The 20595-nt window shown below is 45.4% G+C and overlaps 2 protein-coding genes across 2 annotated transcripts in view; one reads left to right on the top strand and one right to left on the bottom strand.

Annotated features, from left to right (window-relative positions):
- Positions 1-5679, top strand: part of ZDHHC17 (zinc finger DHHC-type palmitoyltransferase 17) — a 77274-nt gene extending 71595 nt beyond the window's left edge. Inside the window, exons 16-17 of the mRNA XM_030002780.2 lie at positions 520-614; positions 2523-5679. Coding sequence (XP_029858640.1) covers positions 520-614; positions 2523-2661 — 234 coding nt within the window. The 3' untranslated portion in view covers positions 2662-5679. The remainder of the gene's footprint in view (positions 1-519; positions 615-2522) is intronic.
- Positions 5680-9870: 4191 nt separating this feature from the next.
- Positions 9871-18795, bottom strand: CSRP2 (cysteine and glycine rich protein 2). The gene is made up of 6 exons (XM_030003120.2): positions 18728-18795; positions 14834-14952; positions 12686-12854; positions 11483-11615; positions 10714-10807; positions 9871-10097 (listed from the first exon to the last, which is right to left on the bottom strand). The coding sequence occupies exons 2-6, from the start codon at positions 14943-14945 to the stop codon at positions 10021-10023; spliced, it is 585 nt and encodes a 194-aa protein (XP_029858980.1). The 5' UTR covers positions 14946-14952; positions 18728-18795; the 3' UTR covers positions 9871-10020.
- Positions 18796-20595: the final 1800 nt, after the last annotated feature.

Raw genomic sequence — 20595 nt, 5'->3', positions numbered from 1 at the left:
ATTCTGTAAAAAGGAAAAAACATGAGCAACATTAACAAAAAAAACCCCTTTTTTTTCTGGTCATCTTTTTGTCTTGCAGACAAAAAAGTTACATTACTGCAACAAATTTATAAATGGGGGAAAAATATATTTCCAGAGCTATGAACAGAATGTCAGGAGGGGAAGAAAGTAATTCAAATGCTGTGTTAAAGTAACTCCTGAATCTATTACTTACAGTACACTTCAACTGACAATATAGTAATGGCATCTCTTTCTTATGAGCTAAGTTGTCACAGTTTATTCAGTGATCATGATTTATTTCTGATCGCTTTCAAAATTAAACCTTTTGCACAATCTGGTACCGCTGTTGTGTGGTGTTTTATGTTGGGACCTGCTAATTTCCCCAGACAAAAATTCCTTCTTCAAAAGAAGGAATATAAAACAGTAAATTTGGTCCTCTTTTTTTCAGTCTGGCTCATGCAGGGCTTTTTTGCATGTTTTTACATGAGCTAAATGGCTTACTCTTTTTCCTGTCTTCAGATATCTTGCTTGGGTATCACGACAAATGAAAGAATGAATGCAAGAAGATACAAGCACTTTAAAGTTACAACCACGTCTATTGAAAGCCCATTCAAGTAAGTTTTAAAATGTAAACTTATTTCTCTTTGTGTAGCCTTGCATATGTTTGAATTGTACAGCTTGTTGAAACAGAACATAGCTAAATACTTTTAGAGTATTTTCACTACTTGGAATGCTGAATCTGTCAGCTATTTTTACAGTAACACATTCTGTCCAGTTAAAGGAAGTGATAAACGTTTTGTAGTGACTCTAGACAGGGATGCTTAAACAGAAAAGAATGCTGTCCAGCAGTGGTCATATTTTGCTGTAGAGTTTAGGGGGAAATAAATATCCTCTTTATAAATCAGATGCCCAAACCAGAGGTAATTGCTTATCGCATGGTGCTGATGTTGACCTGGATCTTCACTTCTACACCAGGCACTTTCTCCCGATTGGTATTTAATGTGCTGTTCAATTTGCTCTGTGCAGTAGCTCCCCTTGCCCTCTTTACTGTGAGAAAAGAGGCAGCACTTGCTGCTCGGGAGGACGAGCATGGACAAAGCTATTTGTGGGGAAGGGAGCAGGATGTCCCAGGAACTGAAGTGGGTGTTGCAGCAGGTAAAGTGGGTGGTATCAGTATGTAAAGGGTAGGTTGGGATTCTGGTTTCTGTAGTGATAAGGCTGCAAGCTGAAAGAGGAGGGCTCGGGGATGTAATAGCACTGGAATGGGAATATGGTGGCATGGAGCAGCTTGTGGAGCCAAAGCAGGAAATAAATGAAGACGTGAGGCTGGTATGTTGGTGGGTTGAGGGCATGTTACAAAAGGAGCAGCGAAAGGGCAGAAGCATGTCTCATCCTGCTGCACGTGCTGTGTCTCCTGTGGGAGCTGCTGCTCTTTCAGGTGACACCCAGGGGAACAGGAGATAGGAGTTATTGTTGCAGTTTGATTTTTGTGCTAGAAGAGAAATATGTGTGATCTTTTTTAATATCTCTCCATACAAAACTTCTAGTGAGAAGCAAACAAACATCTCTGTACGGTTGCAGCCTTCCTACAGATTAGAGTTGCAACAAAACCAGATAATTATTTTGCCTGAAGAACGCAGGGTGGTGCACAGGATAGGGAAAAAACTACTGGTTTTATCCCTAAATTAATGACACGTTCACAAACCATTTTCACTGAAATAGCTGCTATTATAAAAATGATTCCTGAAAATAACACCAGATGTCTAAAATAACTGACTTGACATCACCTGTCAGATGAAGCATTGACATCAAGTAGTTGTCATCTCCTTGTTGCTTAGACCTGCTCTTGCATATATCATAACATAAGCTTCTCTTCCAGAAAACCGTGATCTATTCAGCCCATGTGTAATTAAGTTTAAAAAAACCCAACTTGTTGGAATTTTGATGTAGGTATCTTAAATATTTCACAATTAATTGATTCAGCAGCAGAAAGCACTTGAATAGTTCATTTAATTCAGATAATGCTTTCTTAATTTTGTGTTGTCTAGGGACTTAATTGATCTTAGACCTGCAGCTGGTGAACAAGTATGTATGACAGAAATAGATGTTAATAAAAATGTAAATTATTCCAGGAAGACATTCACTTCATGATGTTTTGTCTTGCATCCATCTGTACAATGTAACTTTCCTCTTAGAAAGGGATCTGAATTACCATGCTATGCTACATGATGGTGCACTGCCAATAACATGTTACGTTTCTCCATACACTTTTGGTAGACAGTGGAAGAAAGTTAGTGTCTTGCTTGTGTCCACGGTGACTACCTGGTGGTCTACTGGTGACTACTACTTGTTTCAGAACTTGCTCGTCAGCAAGCACTAAGACAATTCTTAACTGCGTTGGTTTTCTACAGTTAAGAACTTAAAGGGTGAAGAATCGAATTTGTAGGTAGACAAAAAATGTTGTACTTTGTTAGATGAGCTATGATATTGCTTACTAACATGTGTGTTTGTTTTGTTTTTAGCCACGGGTGCATAAGGAACATTATAGACTTCTTTGAATTCAGATGCTGTGGTCTTTTTCGGCCTGTTATCGTGGACTGGACAAGGCAGTATACAATAGAATATGACCAAACTTCAGGATCAGGCTACCAGCTAGTGTAGCACCACCTTCATCCTGTGAGCATATCATATCTGAGTGGTGCCTGAAAAATTTTCTCTCTCTCTCGAATCCGCATCCCTTGAAGAGTAGCATGCTATGTGTAGGGCTGATGATGAATCATAAGGTACCTTCTCTTCATCAGAATTTTATTAACAAAAGTAAAAATGGACAGAATAAACTGCCAAACCTGATAAGGAAGAGGAGGAAGATCAAAAAGGGATTTTAACAGTTCTTAACATGAGAATTATTCGCGACAGCATATTCACAGTATTTGTTGTTGGGTTTTTTATTTAAGGTCTTTCACAATGGAGCATGAGATTATTGAATTATTGACATAAGTAGTTACATTGTGCTGAGCAGAAGAATTTATTTCCCAATATGAATAATTCCACTGAAACAAGAGTCTAGAATATAAAACTAAATTTCATGATGCAGAGTTCACTGATCGCTATGTTGTAGTTCCTGTAATGTGATTTTTTTAATACAGATTTTCTGTAGTATTATGTGCATTGAAAAATGTGCTTTTCAATACTGTTATAAACATCATGTGGTGGGAATCCCCTGTAACGTGTTAAGTTATAGCAGTAGGGCATGTCGGATAATGTTGAGAAAAAAATACGTTGCCCACATTTTTTGGTGATTGTTTTTGCCACCAGTTAGTGGTACAACTAAATACTTGTAATAACCCTGTTCTGAGATTATGTAGTCTGAAATTGCGCAAATAAGGAAAGCTCTTCTGTCAAAGTTCAAGCCCTGCTTAAATGCATGATAGACCTGTAAAACTAGATTACAGTATATAATGTTTGGGAAAAAAGTGGAAAAAATTCATTATCTTTGAATTAATTGTATAAGCAACTTACAAACTAGCAATGTTTTAACATTAGGTTTGGTCCTCATACAGTACAGTGTAGTGTAATTGGAGACACGTTGGAAGAGAAATTGCATGGGGGAAACCACAGATGTGAAAGCAAAAATCTCAATTATAAAAAGACAAGATAGTTTTAAATTGAATGCAACTGCAGAAGAACCCAAAGTTGTCTGAAATGCTTATTTTGTTTGGATGTAAAATAATGGAAACCAAACTTTAAAAAAAAAAAAAAAAAAAAATTTAAAAAATCCCCATAACAGCACGCGCACACAGAAAATGTAACGCAGCGTTCTGAAGATGATGGTGTATTGGCACGTGAAAATCACTCTTAATTTCTTTTTTTAAGTTCTCATGCTACAGATATGTTTGGAAGGTAAGGAATGATCTGAAATTGCATTCCAAAGGGGCTTTTCTTGAATGTGATGCACTGATTTTTGTTATGGTGTTTTCATATACTCATAGTGAATTGTTCACTGCTTCCTTAACTATTGTTTACAGAGAGACTGAGAATCAGGTTAGTTCTCTTCTAAGTGCTGTAGCAACCCAGTGGTTCGAGAAACCTGTGAGGGGAGTTTGGGGAGGGACCTGAAAGCAGATGTCTGAGACCAGTGTAAAGAATGTGTATCTGTATATAAATAATTTATCAAATAGTTTTCTCTCTGTGAGTGTGTGTTTAGTGTATTTAAAGCTGCTCATTTTCATTTTATTCAACCAAAAAAAGTGTAGGAAGATATCTAATGAGCTTTTAGTGATGTTCAATATTGCTGTTAATAGGCATTATGCCCTGCAAATTCACTGCATGTTTGATGCTTGGCAAAATTAGCGTTTTCTGTAATATGCAGATTACAGGTAATAAAGCAATCTAGTGGTATTCCCAGCCCTTGCCTTAGTAAGAGGAGCAGTGAAACTGTAAATAGTTGATGTTCAGTATTTGCAAGTAAACATTTTTTCTGTAGTTGTTCATTGATCTCAAGACACACAGTTTGCAAGTACCAGATATCAGGATTTACAGAAGTGCAGCATTAGAGTACTTGAATGTTTAATACTGGAAAAATCAACATCGTCTTGGACACAGTTTTAATGGGAGAGGTTTGGGTGTAGGGGTGACAAGAAGCTTTTGCTATTTTTGTCAGACAAAATTTGTAATCCTAACGAAGACACATTATATTTCAATGAAAACAGTTGATATCAGTTATTCATATTTTTTTTCTAATCGGAAAAAAGCTTGAAGACTTTACAATATTTTTATTTTAATCACCAGTAATGTTCTGCATATTAGTTTGGTTTTGGGTTTTTGGGTTTTTTTTTTTTCACATTGAGGGTCGGTTGACTTGAAGAACTTCAATCCACTTTATTAAATATCGCCTACCACCAGAAGAGCAGTTCAGTACGTGATACAAGTTTTGGTTTTAGTTGCCCAGTAGCATTAACTGCCATGAGTTGTGTCATGCAGTCCATGTCAAAAATGTCTGCAAAAGAAGAGGTGATCTTTGGTAGTACGTAGTGAGTTCTGCTCTATTTACTTCTTAATAGCTCTCTGGTGACAGTTTTGTGAAGACCTGCAGAATTTGAGCAATAGTAGGTAGTTGTGAAAATTAGCTCGCATATATGGATTTGGGATGTATGAAGTTTCCAGTGCAAAATGTAACTTGTCTTGAGTAACACTGAAGTGTTTGATGTGAAATCATAAAATCAAGCAGGGGGGAGCCAACTATGCAGCATTTTTCTGTCAAGTTATCAAACTTAAAATTTACTTGTTGAACCAAAACTGCATTGCTTCTGAAACTTAACAAAGCTGATCCAGACCAACAGCAGATCAGACCAACTTAATCTGACATAGGTAGAATAAATGGGAATTTTGTCTTGGCCCTAAACATGTGCTGTTTCTTTGCAGGTTTCTGTATTCTTTGATGTCCACCAGATTTTTTTTCAATTAATGTGTAAAACAGCATCACTACATTTTAAGCTATGGATTTTTTTGTATATTCTTTATTTATAACTGTGCCAAGTATTATTTTAATACTGTTGAGATCTTGATGTATTACATTGTGAACAAAAGAAATCTGTAAAATGTTTAATAAATTAGGTCTCCTTACATAAATTAAATCTGTTAAATTTTGTAAGTTATTAATCAAATAAATATTGACTCTTAGATGCAGTGTTTGTCTTGACTTGGGATGTGATTTAAAACAGTGTTATTTCTGTCCAATTTCAGAAGCTATACCGTGAGAAAATAGCTGCTATCTTGCACCTTATTTTAGTAAAGTCTTTACAGAAAGATTTACCGGTGTCTTAAAGATAGCACGCACCCAGTTCTGTGCTGATGTGAAATCCTGTGAACTACTACCTTGGGTTTTGGTAAAGTACACCTTTGTACTACCAATTAGAGTTAGGATTCACTAATTAGATACTCCTTTCTTTTGATCGAAGCATGCTGGTAAAGTAACATTTCTTAAGGGAAAATTTCTTCTAGGAAACGTTTCAGGTGGCCAAGTGTACATATTGAATGACATCTGAGATATTCTAAGTGTAAAGAAGACATCCACACAGAGGTGGAGATATGACCAAGATGTGTGCTCCTCGGTGGCACTTGCAGGAGATGGAATACCTTGACTCTTCTGGTCCATGCTAAAGGTTAGATTTCGAGTAGAAACAAGGTAACCATCCAAGTTGGAAATTAATCAGGATATTTATAACCAGCAATATGTATTAAAGTATAAGGCTAGGACTTAAGAGCACACCTGGTGGGGATAAAAAAGTCTCTGTGTTGTCTCCTGGGTGTGGGTTCAATATTGACATTGAGAACTGTTGGTGCTGCCCTCCCCTTCCCCAGGCAATGGTTCTGGAGAGGCTGGGCCCAAGCTCGCCTCTGCTGACCACCCTTTGACTTGTCTGGTGAAGATCAGGGAAGGTACTTTCTTTTTTAAAAAAGACAACATTCTGTGCTGAAGATCTCCATCAGAGACCTGCAGTGCTCTTGGGAGGTATGAGTGGGTTCCTGATGACTTGAAAGCTGGTTACTGGGTTTGTTTTATTTGGGAAGAAGCCTGCCCTCTGCGCCCTCATTATGGCTTGATTAGAGTTCACTCCCTCGCACCTCCCATGAGCTGCCTGTAAGTCAAATTGGATTTTTTTGCTGTGAAAGCAATGTCTACTTGTGAACGGTTGCATTTGGATTTTATCCACCTTAGGCTACTGAATGGAGATCAGTAAAAATTGCACGTTCTAATTCCAGGTTGAATTTATTTGCAGTATCTTGCACACTTAGTGCCGTATCTTACAAACTTAGTGCCATATTCACATTGCCTCCAATCCTACACACTCCCTCAGATCTCCAGATCATGAAGTCATAGTACTTTTGAGAACTGATCTCTCCTGGAATTAGGGCTTCAAACTGAGACTAACTCAAAGCATTCCTCCAGCCTGGGCTGAGATTTTATTCATCAGTGCTTTGCTGCAGCTGAAAAGTTGACAGTAACCAATTGAAAGCACTTCAGTGTACGGTATTCATTTCTCTTGACAGGTATATTGTCTTTGTGTTTACAAGTTTTATTTTTTCCCTTCATTTCTTTGTTTTTCTGTTGTTAAATAAGTTGTTGGAATGTAGAGCTGTATGGAGCTGTGAGTTACTGCTCTGACTCCCTCCAGGAAATGAAAGGAAAGCCCTTGATTTTTAGCAGTTTAAATCACTTCTAGAGTTCATTTTTCTAAGAATTGAAAGCTTTTTTTTTTTTTTTTTTTTTAATAGGTAAATGAACAATGTGTTAGGTGCCTGTTTTTGTCAGCATAAATCTCACCTGCCAACTCTTCTGATGTGGTGGGTTTAGATCTGCTACAGTAGCTACATCAACTAGCGGGGAGTGGTTTCATCTGCTCGGTAGCATGTCGAGAGCATTATTTTGGTTTCTGTCTATTGAACAGTGCCACTTGGCATTGTAAAATGCCTTTCCTGAGGAGAGGAAGCACTTCCATCAGGTAACAAGGCTATGGAAAGGGGATGTTGTCATTGTCTTCATGTCCTCAGCTGCTGGGGCGTGGATACCGCTTCTAAGTTAGAGCTGTCCTTGCTTGGGTTGGAAGAGTCAGAGGGGATCAACCCTTCCTGCACAACTGTCCAGTTAGCAAAGGAGAAAAGTGGAGGTTTTATGTTTTGGGTTTGTTTTTTTTTTTTTTAGGAGAAAAATATTAGGATCATCAGTGTGAGTAGCAGGACCAAAGGTTTCTGCCCAGGATTCCTGGGCTGTGCCATTGCTTTCTGTCTCACTCCCACCTGAAATGTGTGCTGCTTCTGCCTTACTGTTGTCTTTTTTCAGTTGTAATCTTTCCCTCTCTGTGAACTGTACAAGCTCTTGGCTCACATTTTGAGCGGGTTGTCTGTTCTTCCTTGTATCCGGATTGTTTCTTTGTAACCCGTACAAAATGCTCTTTGTGTATTACTTTGACTAGTATGCATTTTTCTAATTAGGCTTTTGGCTTGCACTGCTCCACTGCCTCAGACCGCAGTCATAGATCTTGCTTGAAACTCTGCCTTAGGCTGTGCCGACACACTTGCTTACCATTTTATTGCAGCATTCCCAGTCTTGAATGTGTCTCCATAAATTCGCTCCGTGAAGGTTTTTTTCCCCCAAAAAGTATCAGCCTGCTTCCCAACCCAGACAGACTTTCAGACCTCCTCTTTTCTTTAACTAACTCCTCTTGGGCACAGTGAGAGTTGAAACTGGACTTCGCCCTCAACCCCAGAACGCCATGTGCGTTGTAGCCACTGGGGTGAAGCTCGTGCCTCCCCACAGCTGTGGTTGGCCTCTAGTGAAGCCCTTGCTGTGCAATCGCAAGTCCTTCCCTGCAAAGACACTCCGGCAACCCCCTGTTACCTTCTGGAGCTCAGCCGTGCTCCTCTGAGGCATGGTTTGTGCTTTTAAGAGGTGTTGATGCCCAGTTCTCATGTGCTGCCTCCTTACAGGAGGCAAGAAGAAGCCATTAGCTTTGCAAAAGGAGTTTGCCTGAGGAGCCTGAGCACACCAGTGAAGGTCTGCTTCAGGTGCTCAAGAAACTTAGGAGTAGATTTTAAAAAAAAAAAAAAAAAAAATTGCTAAGCTGCTCATAGTAAATGTTGGTTACTTGCAGAAAAATAAGGCAAGTTTCCTTAAAGTGGGTGATTTTTGCATAACTGTTTTAGGCTTAAGTACCTCCTCCTCACGTAAGGCTGTGGTGGTGGGCTGGTCCTGGTTCTCATGTTGAGGTGACAACTCCCATTTGCTTCCCAAGGAGTGCAATTGCAGGTGCTATTAGCTCAGGCCTTGCAGGCTTGTGTTGGGTGCTGCTCCAGCCCCTAAAAGAAGCCAAGCTCTTCTGTGAGCGTTCCACTCAAGATCTGGCTAAGGCCAAAGTAATTGTCTCTTAATTGTAGACCTTTATTAGCAGCAGTTCCTGAAGAGTTACAGCAGCAGACTTAAGGCCCCTCACTATTATGGCTTTCACCCAACTGGTAGATCTACACTGCATTTGATGTGTTTAATTGCTGTTACTCCTTGCCCATCAACTTGAGTTCAGGTCATGTTCTCTACCACAGTGTTTGAAGACAGAATTTTATTCTGCTCTTGTTGCACTGCAGCTACCTTGTCAGATGCTGTCCTCAGGAGGCTGAAACCCTCTGCCATCTTCAGGCACCTAAGGGTCCTTGCACTACCAAGAAAAGCTCAAAAGCTGCTCTTAAACCTGAGTTTGGTGTGATTGATAGGCCAGGGCTTGGTCAACTGCCGAGTAGGGGTGGTACTACTGTGCAGAAGGTGTACTCTACCAAACCAGCTGCAGATTAAGGCCTGCGCATTACACCCCCTCAACACCACAGCAGGTGCAATCCCACAAAATAAATATTACAGTAAAAAAGGGTTGTTTTCCAGTCACTAGAGACTAGGGCAGAGGCAGCTGGCCATTTAGGCACACAGCTACTTCTCCCCTGTCACTTCCAGAGCTGGGGCACTGCACAGAGTGCTAGATTAAGATTTACTACTTCTGTGCAGCAAGCAGCTCGTTGCCTTGCACACACATACAGTGGTGTGATACTGGAGGACAGTCATTCACCTCTGAAGGCCATGACCAGTGCTATCTATGTCCAGCTTTTAGTCACCCTTGGTCTGCACCAAGTCTATAGCATCATCTCTCCAACCCTGAATTACCCCAACACCACTCCCCTTCCTTCCTTTTATTGCTGACAAAGCACATAAGACTTGGCTTTAGGATATATCAACAAGCAAAGGTTTATTGAATTGATACTCAGTATTAAAAGTGTTACAGTATGATACACAAAGCAAGGAAAAAGCAGTGCTTTTTGTTTTTCAAAAAAGAAAAAGAAAAAAATCGTCTGCTGAACATATGCCCAAGCACTACAGTAACTAGTGTCTGTTTCACAGTAGTTAGTAACATTTAGGAAACTCCTGTTTCTTGTAGCAGGATCTCAGCAGAGCTGTAAGGGGGTTTGAGCCATCCGTCCCCCTCACTGGGCATGAACAAGGGCACCCGCTCCCTGGCCATACCCAAATCCCTTGGGGCCAAAGTTCTTTGCGTAACAGCCTGCAAGAAGAACGCGTAGTAAGTAGCTGAGGCTTCTGGCTCGTTAATTAAGAACACCACTGTCTAGGCTAAGCCCCTCAGCCCCTTCCCATTAGTCAGCAGAACAGCCCCTCTAAAAAGCAACGCTTAAAAACATTTTGTTAAGCTGCTAACTGCCATGACTGAACTCAATAGCTGTGGCCGTTCCATCCATGCAGCTCCCAACCTACTCCGTGAAAGCAATTCATACGTTGGTTCGGTGGCTAGGTATCTGTTAAGACACGCTGTCATCAAACCACTGGGTGGCTCAAGTTTATATCCATGACAGCACGCAAGAACTCATGGCAGGATGCTTGCTAGCTTGTTTCCTTACTCTGATCTGCTCTCCGACCCAGGCAGAGGGCACAGGCTGCTGCTGCGTTTCTCAGGATGTAATGTTTTACCTGATGCAGATGTAAGCTACATCAGCACCTTCAGTAATATTTATTTCATTTCTCACCTCTATTCCTATGACTTACAGAGCACTTCCATCTTGACAGCAGCCTGAAAGTTTCTTATTCCAAGAATACATTCAGCATCTATCCTCATAACACACTACCTTGAACCATAAACAAATGATCTTTGTTTCTTTCCTCACCTTTACAATAGATTTCTCCCTCTTTTTCAGTTAGGGTTGTAGATTCTAGGCTTTTTCCACACTTGGCACATCGGAAGCAGTTTTTGTGCCATGGCTGGGGAGGAAAAAAAAAAAAGATAGTTTAAATACACAGAATGCCTGAGTTGGTAAAAAAAAAAAAAAAAGCATTAACTGGAGATGCCTGCATCAGTATTGTTTATAGATGACTGGTGCAATAAAAACCAGTTCAAGTGCACCAGCAGCAGACGAGAGCATCCGCATTTCTGTGCATGGCCCAAAGCCCCAAATTCCACACAGCATTCTGCTCAGGGCAGCATTTTGAAAGGTTTGCGCTTGCTCTAATCAATTCAGAGCAGATCTTGGCTCTCTGTAGCGAGTCAGACAGCTGGCAGACTGACACACAGTTTTATATGGTATTTTCAGAGAACATCCCCTTCCTGCTGAAACATTCAGCCTCTATCGTAAGCCGCACACTGCAAGACTGTTCTCTATTCTGGGGTTAAAGCGCTCCTGTGGTCCGCTTCAAGTCTCTGGCACGGGACAATATTGAAACTTCACCTCTGAAATCCAAGGTGAGCACTCATCACCCTGCATTTCAAGTGCTTTTTGTTCAATTAAGTTGACGGATTTGACTATTTCCAATGCGAAGAAATGCAATTTTTAAGGCATCTCTGCCCCGCAGTTGGTTCCCTACTGGAACCCACATAACATGCTTTGCTCACTTTAAAGTCCACATAGCAGGTATTAAACAGCACACGCAGTTCCTTACCTTTCCAGCTCCTATTACTTTCTCTGCCGCATAAACAGAATCACCACACCTAGAGCATTTCTCTGCCCCTCCGAACTTCTGAGCGAACTTTGAAGTGTTTGGATTTGTTGTGGGTCGGTGGGGAGAGGGTGTGCTGGAAGAAACAGGACATTCATTGTCTTTACTTTTTTACTGAATGACTTCTTGCTCTTCTTAACATCACTAACTGAGCAGCATCCAACACCCCACACAGAATACAGTACTTTTGCAAAACTGGAGAAGTTAGTTACCAGCAAGGCTATCCAGTTATACTTAGTAGGGGAAAAAAAAAAAAAAAAACAAAAACAACCAAAAACCAGAAACACACACACACACACAAAAAAAAAAAAAAAAAAAAAAAAAGAAAAAGAGAAGGGCCATGGTTCAAAGGATAAAAAGAAGCTACTGTAAAAGCTAGTTTTCTGAGGAGCCTTCACCTTTTCACTTCTCTGGAAATGCTGAATTCTGTATCAGGACATGGATTTATCAGATAGTAAGCTACAAATAATTCAGTTAAACTCCTGTCCACTGATCATAATCTGGAACCTAAACTGATCACTGAACCTGGCTGGAGGGCATACATCATATAAACATCAAGCAATAACTTGGGAACTCGCACGAAGCAAGTTGCGAGGCATACCTCAGCTTCTTTCCACATGCTTTGCTTTACAGCAAGAACTTAATCGGACTAGGAACATTTGCTATTTAATAGGCCTGTTGGTTTTGGCTATAATTAAGCACAAATGGCTCTTCATTTGCCAGTTAAAAATTCATTCTTCTTGTGGGCCCAGATTCTCAGCTCTCCAAATCCATCCCTGCCAGAACCTGTTGAACGTTTGCATCTGCAGCTTATTTAGGAGAGCAACTCGGGACCCACAGTCACCTCTGCAGGCTCGTGCAGAGCCATCAGCAGCTCCGTAATCCAGTCCCCTATGGCTCGTGCACCAGGGTAGCGCATCTTTCCCTGTGCTAACTCCTGCCCATACGGTGCCTACTCACATAGTCGCCAGTGGAAGCTTCGTGCGCTGCAGCTTAAATGCCCTGCGTTTGGTTATACCGGGGTATTTTGCAGCATTTCTATTCCAGACAACACGAACTAAACAAAATCCAGCCTGAAAGACTCCTCCGAAAACAGGCCTGTAGGACAACGGTCACCCCCCTCCCCCGCCAACTCGGTTCACTCACCTCTCAGGCTTGATGCCCAGTCTCTCTCCCCTGTCCATGTTCAGCGTGCCTGCCCCTTGGCCATATCCGTAACCTTTCGGGCCGTACTTTTTTCCATAGCAAGATTTGCAGTAAACTTCAGCATCATGAATCGCTACAGTTGTGCTGTCCAAGTTTTTCCGGCAGACCACTAGAAGAAAGAAAAGTTAAACTGCCTTAAGGGACCATTCCCATCAGCACGTGTAGTAAGCCAAAAATCGGGTGAGAAGTGATGTTATGGGTTTCCTTGTCCACAATTCTTCCTGTTAGGCTGTGGGACCACCAGAGATTAGAGGAAGCAAGTTGTCATTTGAATTAGTGAATTATGCTTAGCCCTATAAAGGGCTCTATTCCCTCCCACCTCTTCATGACCGTGACATTTAAAGCCTGGAAACTTGCTGTGGTTTGATGAATGAGGCTGCTCAGAAACCCAGATAGTGCAGTCAGCAGTTTCCCTTGACAGATGCCATACAGCATGAAGCCAAAGGCTATCGGTGCAGAAGAGCCCCTGTCCTGCCCTTTTGGCCAGGGTGGGGCTGGGAAAAACACCCCAACAAACCCACAAACCCTTCAAGATTTTTCCCCCCCTGCCTCAGTACTGGTTTGGGGCAGAGTCAGGACTGTTTCACAGCTGTCACCGGAGGGGCTGTGCTTCTCTGGCATTCCTACATTGTCCTTCAGCACAATGCAAGCACGCTGCTCAAGGTTACAGTAGAAGGCAGAACTATTTCCTTCTTAAACCTTCTTTTGTATCCCAACTGGCATGCTCTTTCTGTCTGCAGCAGCATTATGCCCATGATAAAGAATTTGGGGAGAAAGGGAAAAAAAAAAAAAGCCTTATGAATTTTTTGTTTAAAAAGAATTTTAAGGTCTTCAAAATACAGGGTGACCTTTGCTTATGGCATTCATTAGCTCCAAAGTTCTTTTTATAAGACACAAATATCCAATAAGTAAATCAACCAATGCATGTTTGTTAAGTCTACAGGCTTTAACCCCAACAGAACTATGCACTAAGGAAAAGCAAATACTCAGACACACTAGACCCATTGTTTGACTGTAAGTTCCAGGTTTCTTTTAATAGAAACTCCCATAAAAGGCTGAAAACGAGGCAGCCAAGACATCTAATCTTTTTTTGTGACTGCTGTAGAGCTAAGGGAAAGGAGCGTAGGTGTGCCGAGGCTCACATGCCAGCGCGGCGCGCTGACATTACGCTGCAGACTAAGAGCGAGCTGGTTTGAGGGGGCCGGTTGTAACTGTGCCTTCTACGGGGAGGGCTAAACCCTAGCTCTGCCCGTCGGTACTCAACACCAGCAAGTGGGACAAAACAGTACCTCGTGTTTGTAATAAGGTAAAATTCTCCGATTCAGACGGACAGGCTGCCTGTTTGCAAAGCAGGAGCCTCCGATTCACAGTGACCCTTTGTTCCCTTCATCTAAGCAGAGGTCTTTTCAGCAGAGAAAGCGATTTTCAATGCCTCGCTGGGCTTGTTGGTTGGACTGGAAAATAATGCTTTGGACTCCTTTCATCTGAAATAAGCCACAGGCCCCCGTGCCAAGAAAGTCTAGGCTTTTGGCTGCGCTAAAGCATCGACAACTCGGCCGTGCTCAGGCACGCCGGCGTCCCGGTCCACGCAGGACTTCAGGGCTGGGGTTTGAGAACCGTTCCCTCAGCTGCTGCCGGCCCCGGGACCGCCGGGAGAGGTCCGGCTGAGCTCGGATCAGTGCAAACGGGGCTCTGCCACCCGGCTTTCTCCTCTGCACGAGCAACACTTCAGCCAGGTTTCCATCCCAAAGACCCCTTAGACTCCTGAGGAGAAGGCAAACGGAGGAGAAAAGCACGACGTGCTCTGCTTTGGGAGGCACGTCCCACCCCTCCCACGCGGGATAACGTCCCCCCAGGGGACAAGCTCTCCCTTCGGCACCTTCAGGTGCAGAAATCACGCGGGGAAGCGGGAGTCAAGCCCAACGCGTGATGGACAAACCCATCTCTGGCCGCTGCCGTCCCCCGTGCATCACGGGTGCCAGCCGGGTCCACGTCTCCTGTGGACCGGCACCTCGCTGTTGTGACACCCCCACCCCCCCAGCTATGCCAGGAGAGGTTTTTGGAGGGGAGCGGGAGGGCAATACTTACTGCAGAGGAAGCAGCACCGGTGGAAGCTCCTCCCGTCACACTGCACCTCCTCGGCGTGGTAGACGGTGCGGCCGCAGGCGCCGCATTTGTTGCCGCCTCCCCAGTTCGGCATGGTGGCTCTGCGGGAGGGGAGAGGTTCGTTAACGACAGCGTCCTCCACCACCCCGGCTCGAGGACGGTTGGGGTTACAGGCTCCTTTCGACCGGGTCTGCGAAGTTCATCTATCGGAGCGCAAGCCGGCAATTTCGCCAACTGGTTAAAAAAAAAAGCGACCTTCCACCGCGTGAGAAGTTTTTGTGTTCGGATCAACTTCTCAGCCCTTCAGATCCCAGACCGGACTTAAAGGCTTAGGCGGGCTCTCTACGGCTATTTGTAAAAGCAGATGGACTGGCAAGGGGAACAGAGACCGCTGCTGCCGCACAGCAAGAAACACAGAGACACGGTCTTCACAAGACGTGTCCTCCTGTCCCTGCCCGGGGTTTTGAAAGTTACATAAATTGGATATGCACAAATTACAGTTTCATGCACAAGGGCTTTACTGTACCTTGAGCGAACACCCCCCCCGATGGATGTAATTTCAGTTTCTATGCTTCATTAACGCTGGGCCTCTCGTCTGATGGAAGCAAACCAATTGTGCCAACAACGGCATTTTGTTTTACTGCAGGGCCTATCATTTGGGATGCAGAACAAGCCAAAGTTCACCTCACCAGAGAGCCACTTACTAGGGCTGTAGGAACGTTCTGCACTCCTTTGAGATCACGCCTGCACTTCAAAGAAGTTTAAGGGGGATTATTCTGGGGGGACTCCACTGCTATTATGAACTATGCCTTAACTAGACAGGTATATGAACCAAACCCAACTGCTCGAGGAGCCACAGCTGCTTTAAAATAAAGCAAAACTCCCTTTCATGCATTACTTGCAACGGACGCTCAGAAGGCTAGCGGGGAGGGACAGGCACCATCACCCACCATGCCAAACTACAGCCTCGGGAACAGTCTCCTACGTTAAGCCAGAAGCAGCGACTGTCCCACCTCAAGCCGAGCTGCCTCCTCCCCAGCGCTCATGCTGTCCCCACCAGCAGTTCCCACCCAGCTCGACTGGGAGCTCCTCCTGCTCCTCCCAGTAACTGCCCTGGGTTAAAGCACCAAAGCAGAGCGCCGCCAGCCACCTTTGGCTCTTCTGGGGCTTTCCTCCTCCTGCCACCACCCCGAGCGAACACAGCAGTGTTTGTTGAAGGCTCATCTCCCAGTCATCACCGACCTGCCCTTGGCTCGCACGAATGCTGGTTTGCTCCCCTGCGGCTCCTCACCAGAAGACCACCCCTCGTCAGCGCGGAGGCCAACGGCAGCCAGAGCGAGGGTTATCGATTCGGTGAGTCTAACCCAGTGGAGATGCTCAGGCCTCATCGCCCCCCACCCCTGCTCCTTACCGACCCTCGTTCCAGAGAGGGTTTCTGGCTGAGGACCACGGGTTTGCCCCCTGGAAGCCCGGAGGGCACCTCCTGCCACCCTACCCCCCCAGCAGCACCATTCCCTCCCAGCAGGCTCCCCACAGCAGCATGGGTCAGCCATCAGGGAGAGAAGGAAGCAAGGAATTTGTCGGGAGCTTCCGACTTTTCTCTCGGCACAACTCACCTTCAGTTACCCTTAGAAGCTCTCCCATGTCGGCCAGACAGGGAGAAGGGACCCGCGACAGCATCCCCACACAACACCCACAACCTGCTGCCTTCAAGCTTTGCCGCTCATCCATCCCTCCGAGCCAGAACCAAGGACTACCAACCTCCACTCGTCCCCCCGGCCAACAGAGAGGGCCTGGAAGCGCTGCCATGACACGGGGAACCAGAGATGAGCACTTTGCTTCCAGATCCCCTTTCTGTAAGGGGCTCTCACCGACGCACGGGAAAGCCCTCGGTGCAGAGCGAGGGGTCTCGCGGGCGCCCGGCTGCTGCCTCACGCTCCCCGGGCGAGGTAGAGCAGACCCGCAAATCGCATCTCAGAGCGGCAGTTTTGGCTAAGCCTGAATTAAATGACCCGTCTTGCTAGTGCTGCTAGAAGAAGCCTCCAGCCCAAGCAGCCTGACCAGTAGTTCAGCAGTTTTAGGGACGCAGGGAAGGTTGTGTGGTTCCCGAGTAAGACATGCCGCCAAGACAGGCTGCTACAAGACCTTTGTCCAAGACAAGCAGCCAGCCGTTCGTGGCATGTGGGAAAATAAGATTAGTTTATTAACCTAAATTGGGGCGTCTTAGGTACATTCCTAAGCAAAAGCTTAGGAAACTTCCTTGGAGTGGCTGAGCAGTGCCATTTGCACGCTGACACTAATTACTGAGATAGCCCTTTGTTTAATACTTCCACAGGATTAGCACCATTACTGCTCCATGGTTTAGCACTAATACCCTGACCGAGCTCATAAAATTAGTTTTATGACATTTCCCACTTTGCTTTTGTCATTCTTGGCACAACTGTAGAGTCTAAAAATTAAGATTCCATTTCTTTTATTCAAGTGCTTGGCTGTGCTACCGCACAGCAGCTGACATCAATCATGGCAAAGAGCGTCCTTAGTTAAAGGGAATATAGGCTGCACAAAGCTTTGGAAAAGGAATGCATGGACTGGAAAAAAAAAAAAAAGGGAGAAGAGATTCCTTTCCACTTTGTATGCTTTCCAAAACATAAACGGTATTTGGTACAAGAACTACTTCTGTCTTTTCCTCTCACCATCCCCACGCTCATGTTCTTTTGGGCATTTACACGAGTCTAAATTATTTTAATCGTTTTGTTAATCATTTAGTTTCCATGCACACTAGAGCTGAGGATCTAGATTTGCCCCAGATTTCCCACATAATATTGGGCAACACAGGGTGCAGCTACACTCCTCCTTCCCAAGGGAGACAAAGTATTAGACGATCTGGCAACCATTAGCTGACTCAAACCTTCTGATAAGGGCTCTGAGGATTCATTAAATAAAAAGCAAAAAGGAATTGAAGTCAGTACTTCAAGGTGACCTTGGTCTCTTCCACAGAAGATATTTCCATTTATCCTCCCCCTAACATTCTCATGACGGCTCGCGTGGGAAGAACGGCAATATTTCTTCAGTTACCCAACAACAAGGGCTACCCTGAGGCAGCGGTGCCCAGAAGGCACCCAAGGGGAAAAGGGCTGATGACTTGAAGAAGCTCTGTGCGTAGGAGGACAGCGTACATGCCTGTACTCCTGCCCACCAGCCGCTCGCCCAGCACCGCCCCGGAGCCTCACGCTGCCCAGGTCTCCTTTGAGAGCTCCACGAGTAGCAGGTTCAGACTTCCAGTCCTGCGTTAAGCCTTCCCTGCTCCCTCAAGACTTTTTGGCTAGTTCAGGCAGGCCTTCAGGGAGCTCAAGAGCAGTAATTAAACATCCAGATGATCTCACTACCAGTACCAACAACTGATTGCAGGTTTGTTGGCAGCTAATAAGAAAATCCTGACTTCTGCTAAGCTTGTACCCAGTCAAGAGGGGAGCACATTATTCAGCTAGCGTTCCCCAAAACACCATCAACAAGCCACAGCAACTCCAAAGCCCTTTCCAACCCATTTGTTAACAGCAGGTTTAACTACAAGAAACCTAAACCAGCCAGCCCCTGAGGAATTTCAGGCCATCCAGTGATCCTGGATCGCTTTTTCAGCGATCCATCAGAGAAGCCAAGCACCGGGCAAACCACAGCGCCGAAACCCGGCGGCCTCCCCGCCGCTCACCCCCCAGGTCGGTCGGTCGGTCGGTCGGTCGGTCGGTCGGTCGGTCGGTCGGTCGGTCGGTCCGTCCGTCCGTCCGTCCGTCCGTCCGTCCGTCCGTCCGTCCGTCCGTCCGTCCGTCCGTCCGTCCGTCCGTCCGTCCGTCCGTCCGTCCGTCCGTCCCCCGCACTCACCTCCGCGCTCCCTCTCCTCCCGCCGCGCCTCCGCCCGGCGCGGCCCCGCAGCGTTTTTAAAGAACCGTGGGCGGAGCCATGACGGCCCCGCCCCGGCCCCGCCCCGGCCCCGCCCCGGCGAGCAGCACTGCTTTCACCGCTTCTCCCCCCCCCCCGCCCCGGCCCCATCCCTGGGACGTGCCCCCATCCCTGCTGGAGTCAGGCCGGGGCCGGGGGGAGCCGTGTGCCCCCCCCCCGTGTCCGTGAAGCACCGTGCCACTCTTTGGGGACATCCAGTGTGGGGGAGTGAAGGGGGGTGACCCCGCTACAGGCACCCCGAGGGTGGTATCCCGACGGAGGTATCCCGACTCCGCTCTCTGACAGCACCCCAACCTGTGTTTTTACCCAGCTTTAGGATTTTTTCTTGAAGTTTTAAACTGCTTCCCCGTCCGCGTGAGGTTGACGCAGGCACCACGGCCGCGTTTCACCAGGAGCAGAGGGGAGGAAGGAAGGAAGGTGTGTAGGGCTCAGTGAAAGGATGAAAGCCCCAAGGACAAGGGGATGCTGTAAATAAAGGTATTTTTCCTTCTGTTCCCTGAGAAGATAACGACCTTAAGCCCTTTTTCAGATCAACTAGCAGGTGCCCAGGCACAGGGGGAGGAATCGGCACCACAGCTCCCCACTGAACCATTGCTCCAGCGTGGGCTAATTAGGAAGTTTTCACAAAAGGCCAGCAATTAGGCCTGTCCACGCCAGCCAGTCCATGCTGTAGAAAACAGCTCAGCGCTTGAGCTGCTTTTTAGAAGCGGCCCCATCTCCCCAGTCCACAGGGCCGTCATGCGCTGGCTGGATCGGTTCGAGATCACGCACAGGGCTCCCATGTGCTTAGAGGGAAATGGAGGTTTATCTCCTCCTCTTTATTAATCAAATACCAAATCAGCCACTCATTACCCGTACGAGTGCCAGGTTGCTCTGTTTCAGCACAGGAATGACTTTTTCGAGCCGGGTGGAGGCAGCTCCTTACAAAACCTCTGGCGCAAGCACTGTACGGCGCAATGGCAGCCACGGCTCGCTGAGGTTTTTTCCTTCCCATTTATGATTTCCCTTCTTCACTTGCAATGGATCGTGAATGACCAGATTTTGCGCGATTTATGCACGTCTCACAGCTCCGCTCCGTAAGCAAAGCCAGTATGGGTTCCCGTGCAACAAGGTGGTGTTCGCTGTGAGTAAGACCAAGAGTCTGACCTCAAGCATCATAGCAAAAATTCTAGTCTAGGTTTTGAGGGAAGGGAGCACAACAAGAAGCAGAAGTATTAGCAACTGTTGTTTCATGACTTGGAGGTTATGTGAAGGGAGAGGATCTCTCCAAGTCAGACAAATAAGAGGCGTATGAGTCAGAGCAGGCTGACTCCATTTATTGCGTGAAATGCCTGTGCTCTCTTGTCCAACCTGTCCTGCTCCCAGCCCTGCTGGAACTGCATGTGATGATGCGCAGTTATTTACCGAGTCTCCTCAGGTAGCCTCCAAAGCTATTAGATTTTCCCTTTCGATAACATTTCCTACAGACTATAAAAAATAAACAGCAGAGATCCCAAAAGGAGGAGAGGAGCACCACACTTCTAGCGAGGTCTGACTGTACTCAAAGAAAGGAAATTCTCATTGTGACTAAGGGGCCATGCTGGGATGAAATAAAACACTCTTCAAGGGTGAGGTACTGCTAAGTGAGCTAGAAGACAGTCTGACACCCAAGAATTAATTTTCTCATGTCTAATATTTAGTCAGTCTGTCCGAAGCAGAGAACTATGAGGGACAGACATAAATGTCAATAAGTCCATTACTGTGGGAACAATATTAAGGAATACATTGCTGCGACACTCGGGAATAGTACC

The sequence above is a fragment of the Aquila chrysaetos genome, chromosome 26, assembly GCF_900496995.4.
Source record: "Aquila chrysaetos chrysaetos chromosome 26, bAquChr1.4, whole genome shotgun sequence".
In the NCBI taxonomy this organism is placed as follows: domain Eukaryota; kingdom Metazoa; phylum Chordata; class Aves; order Accipitriformes; family Accipitridae; genus Aquila; species Aquila chrysaetos.
Note: the sequence above shows the minus strand (reverse complement) of the source record. Positions and strands in the feature narration are given on the sequence as shown.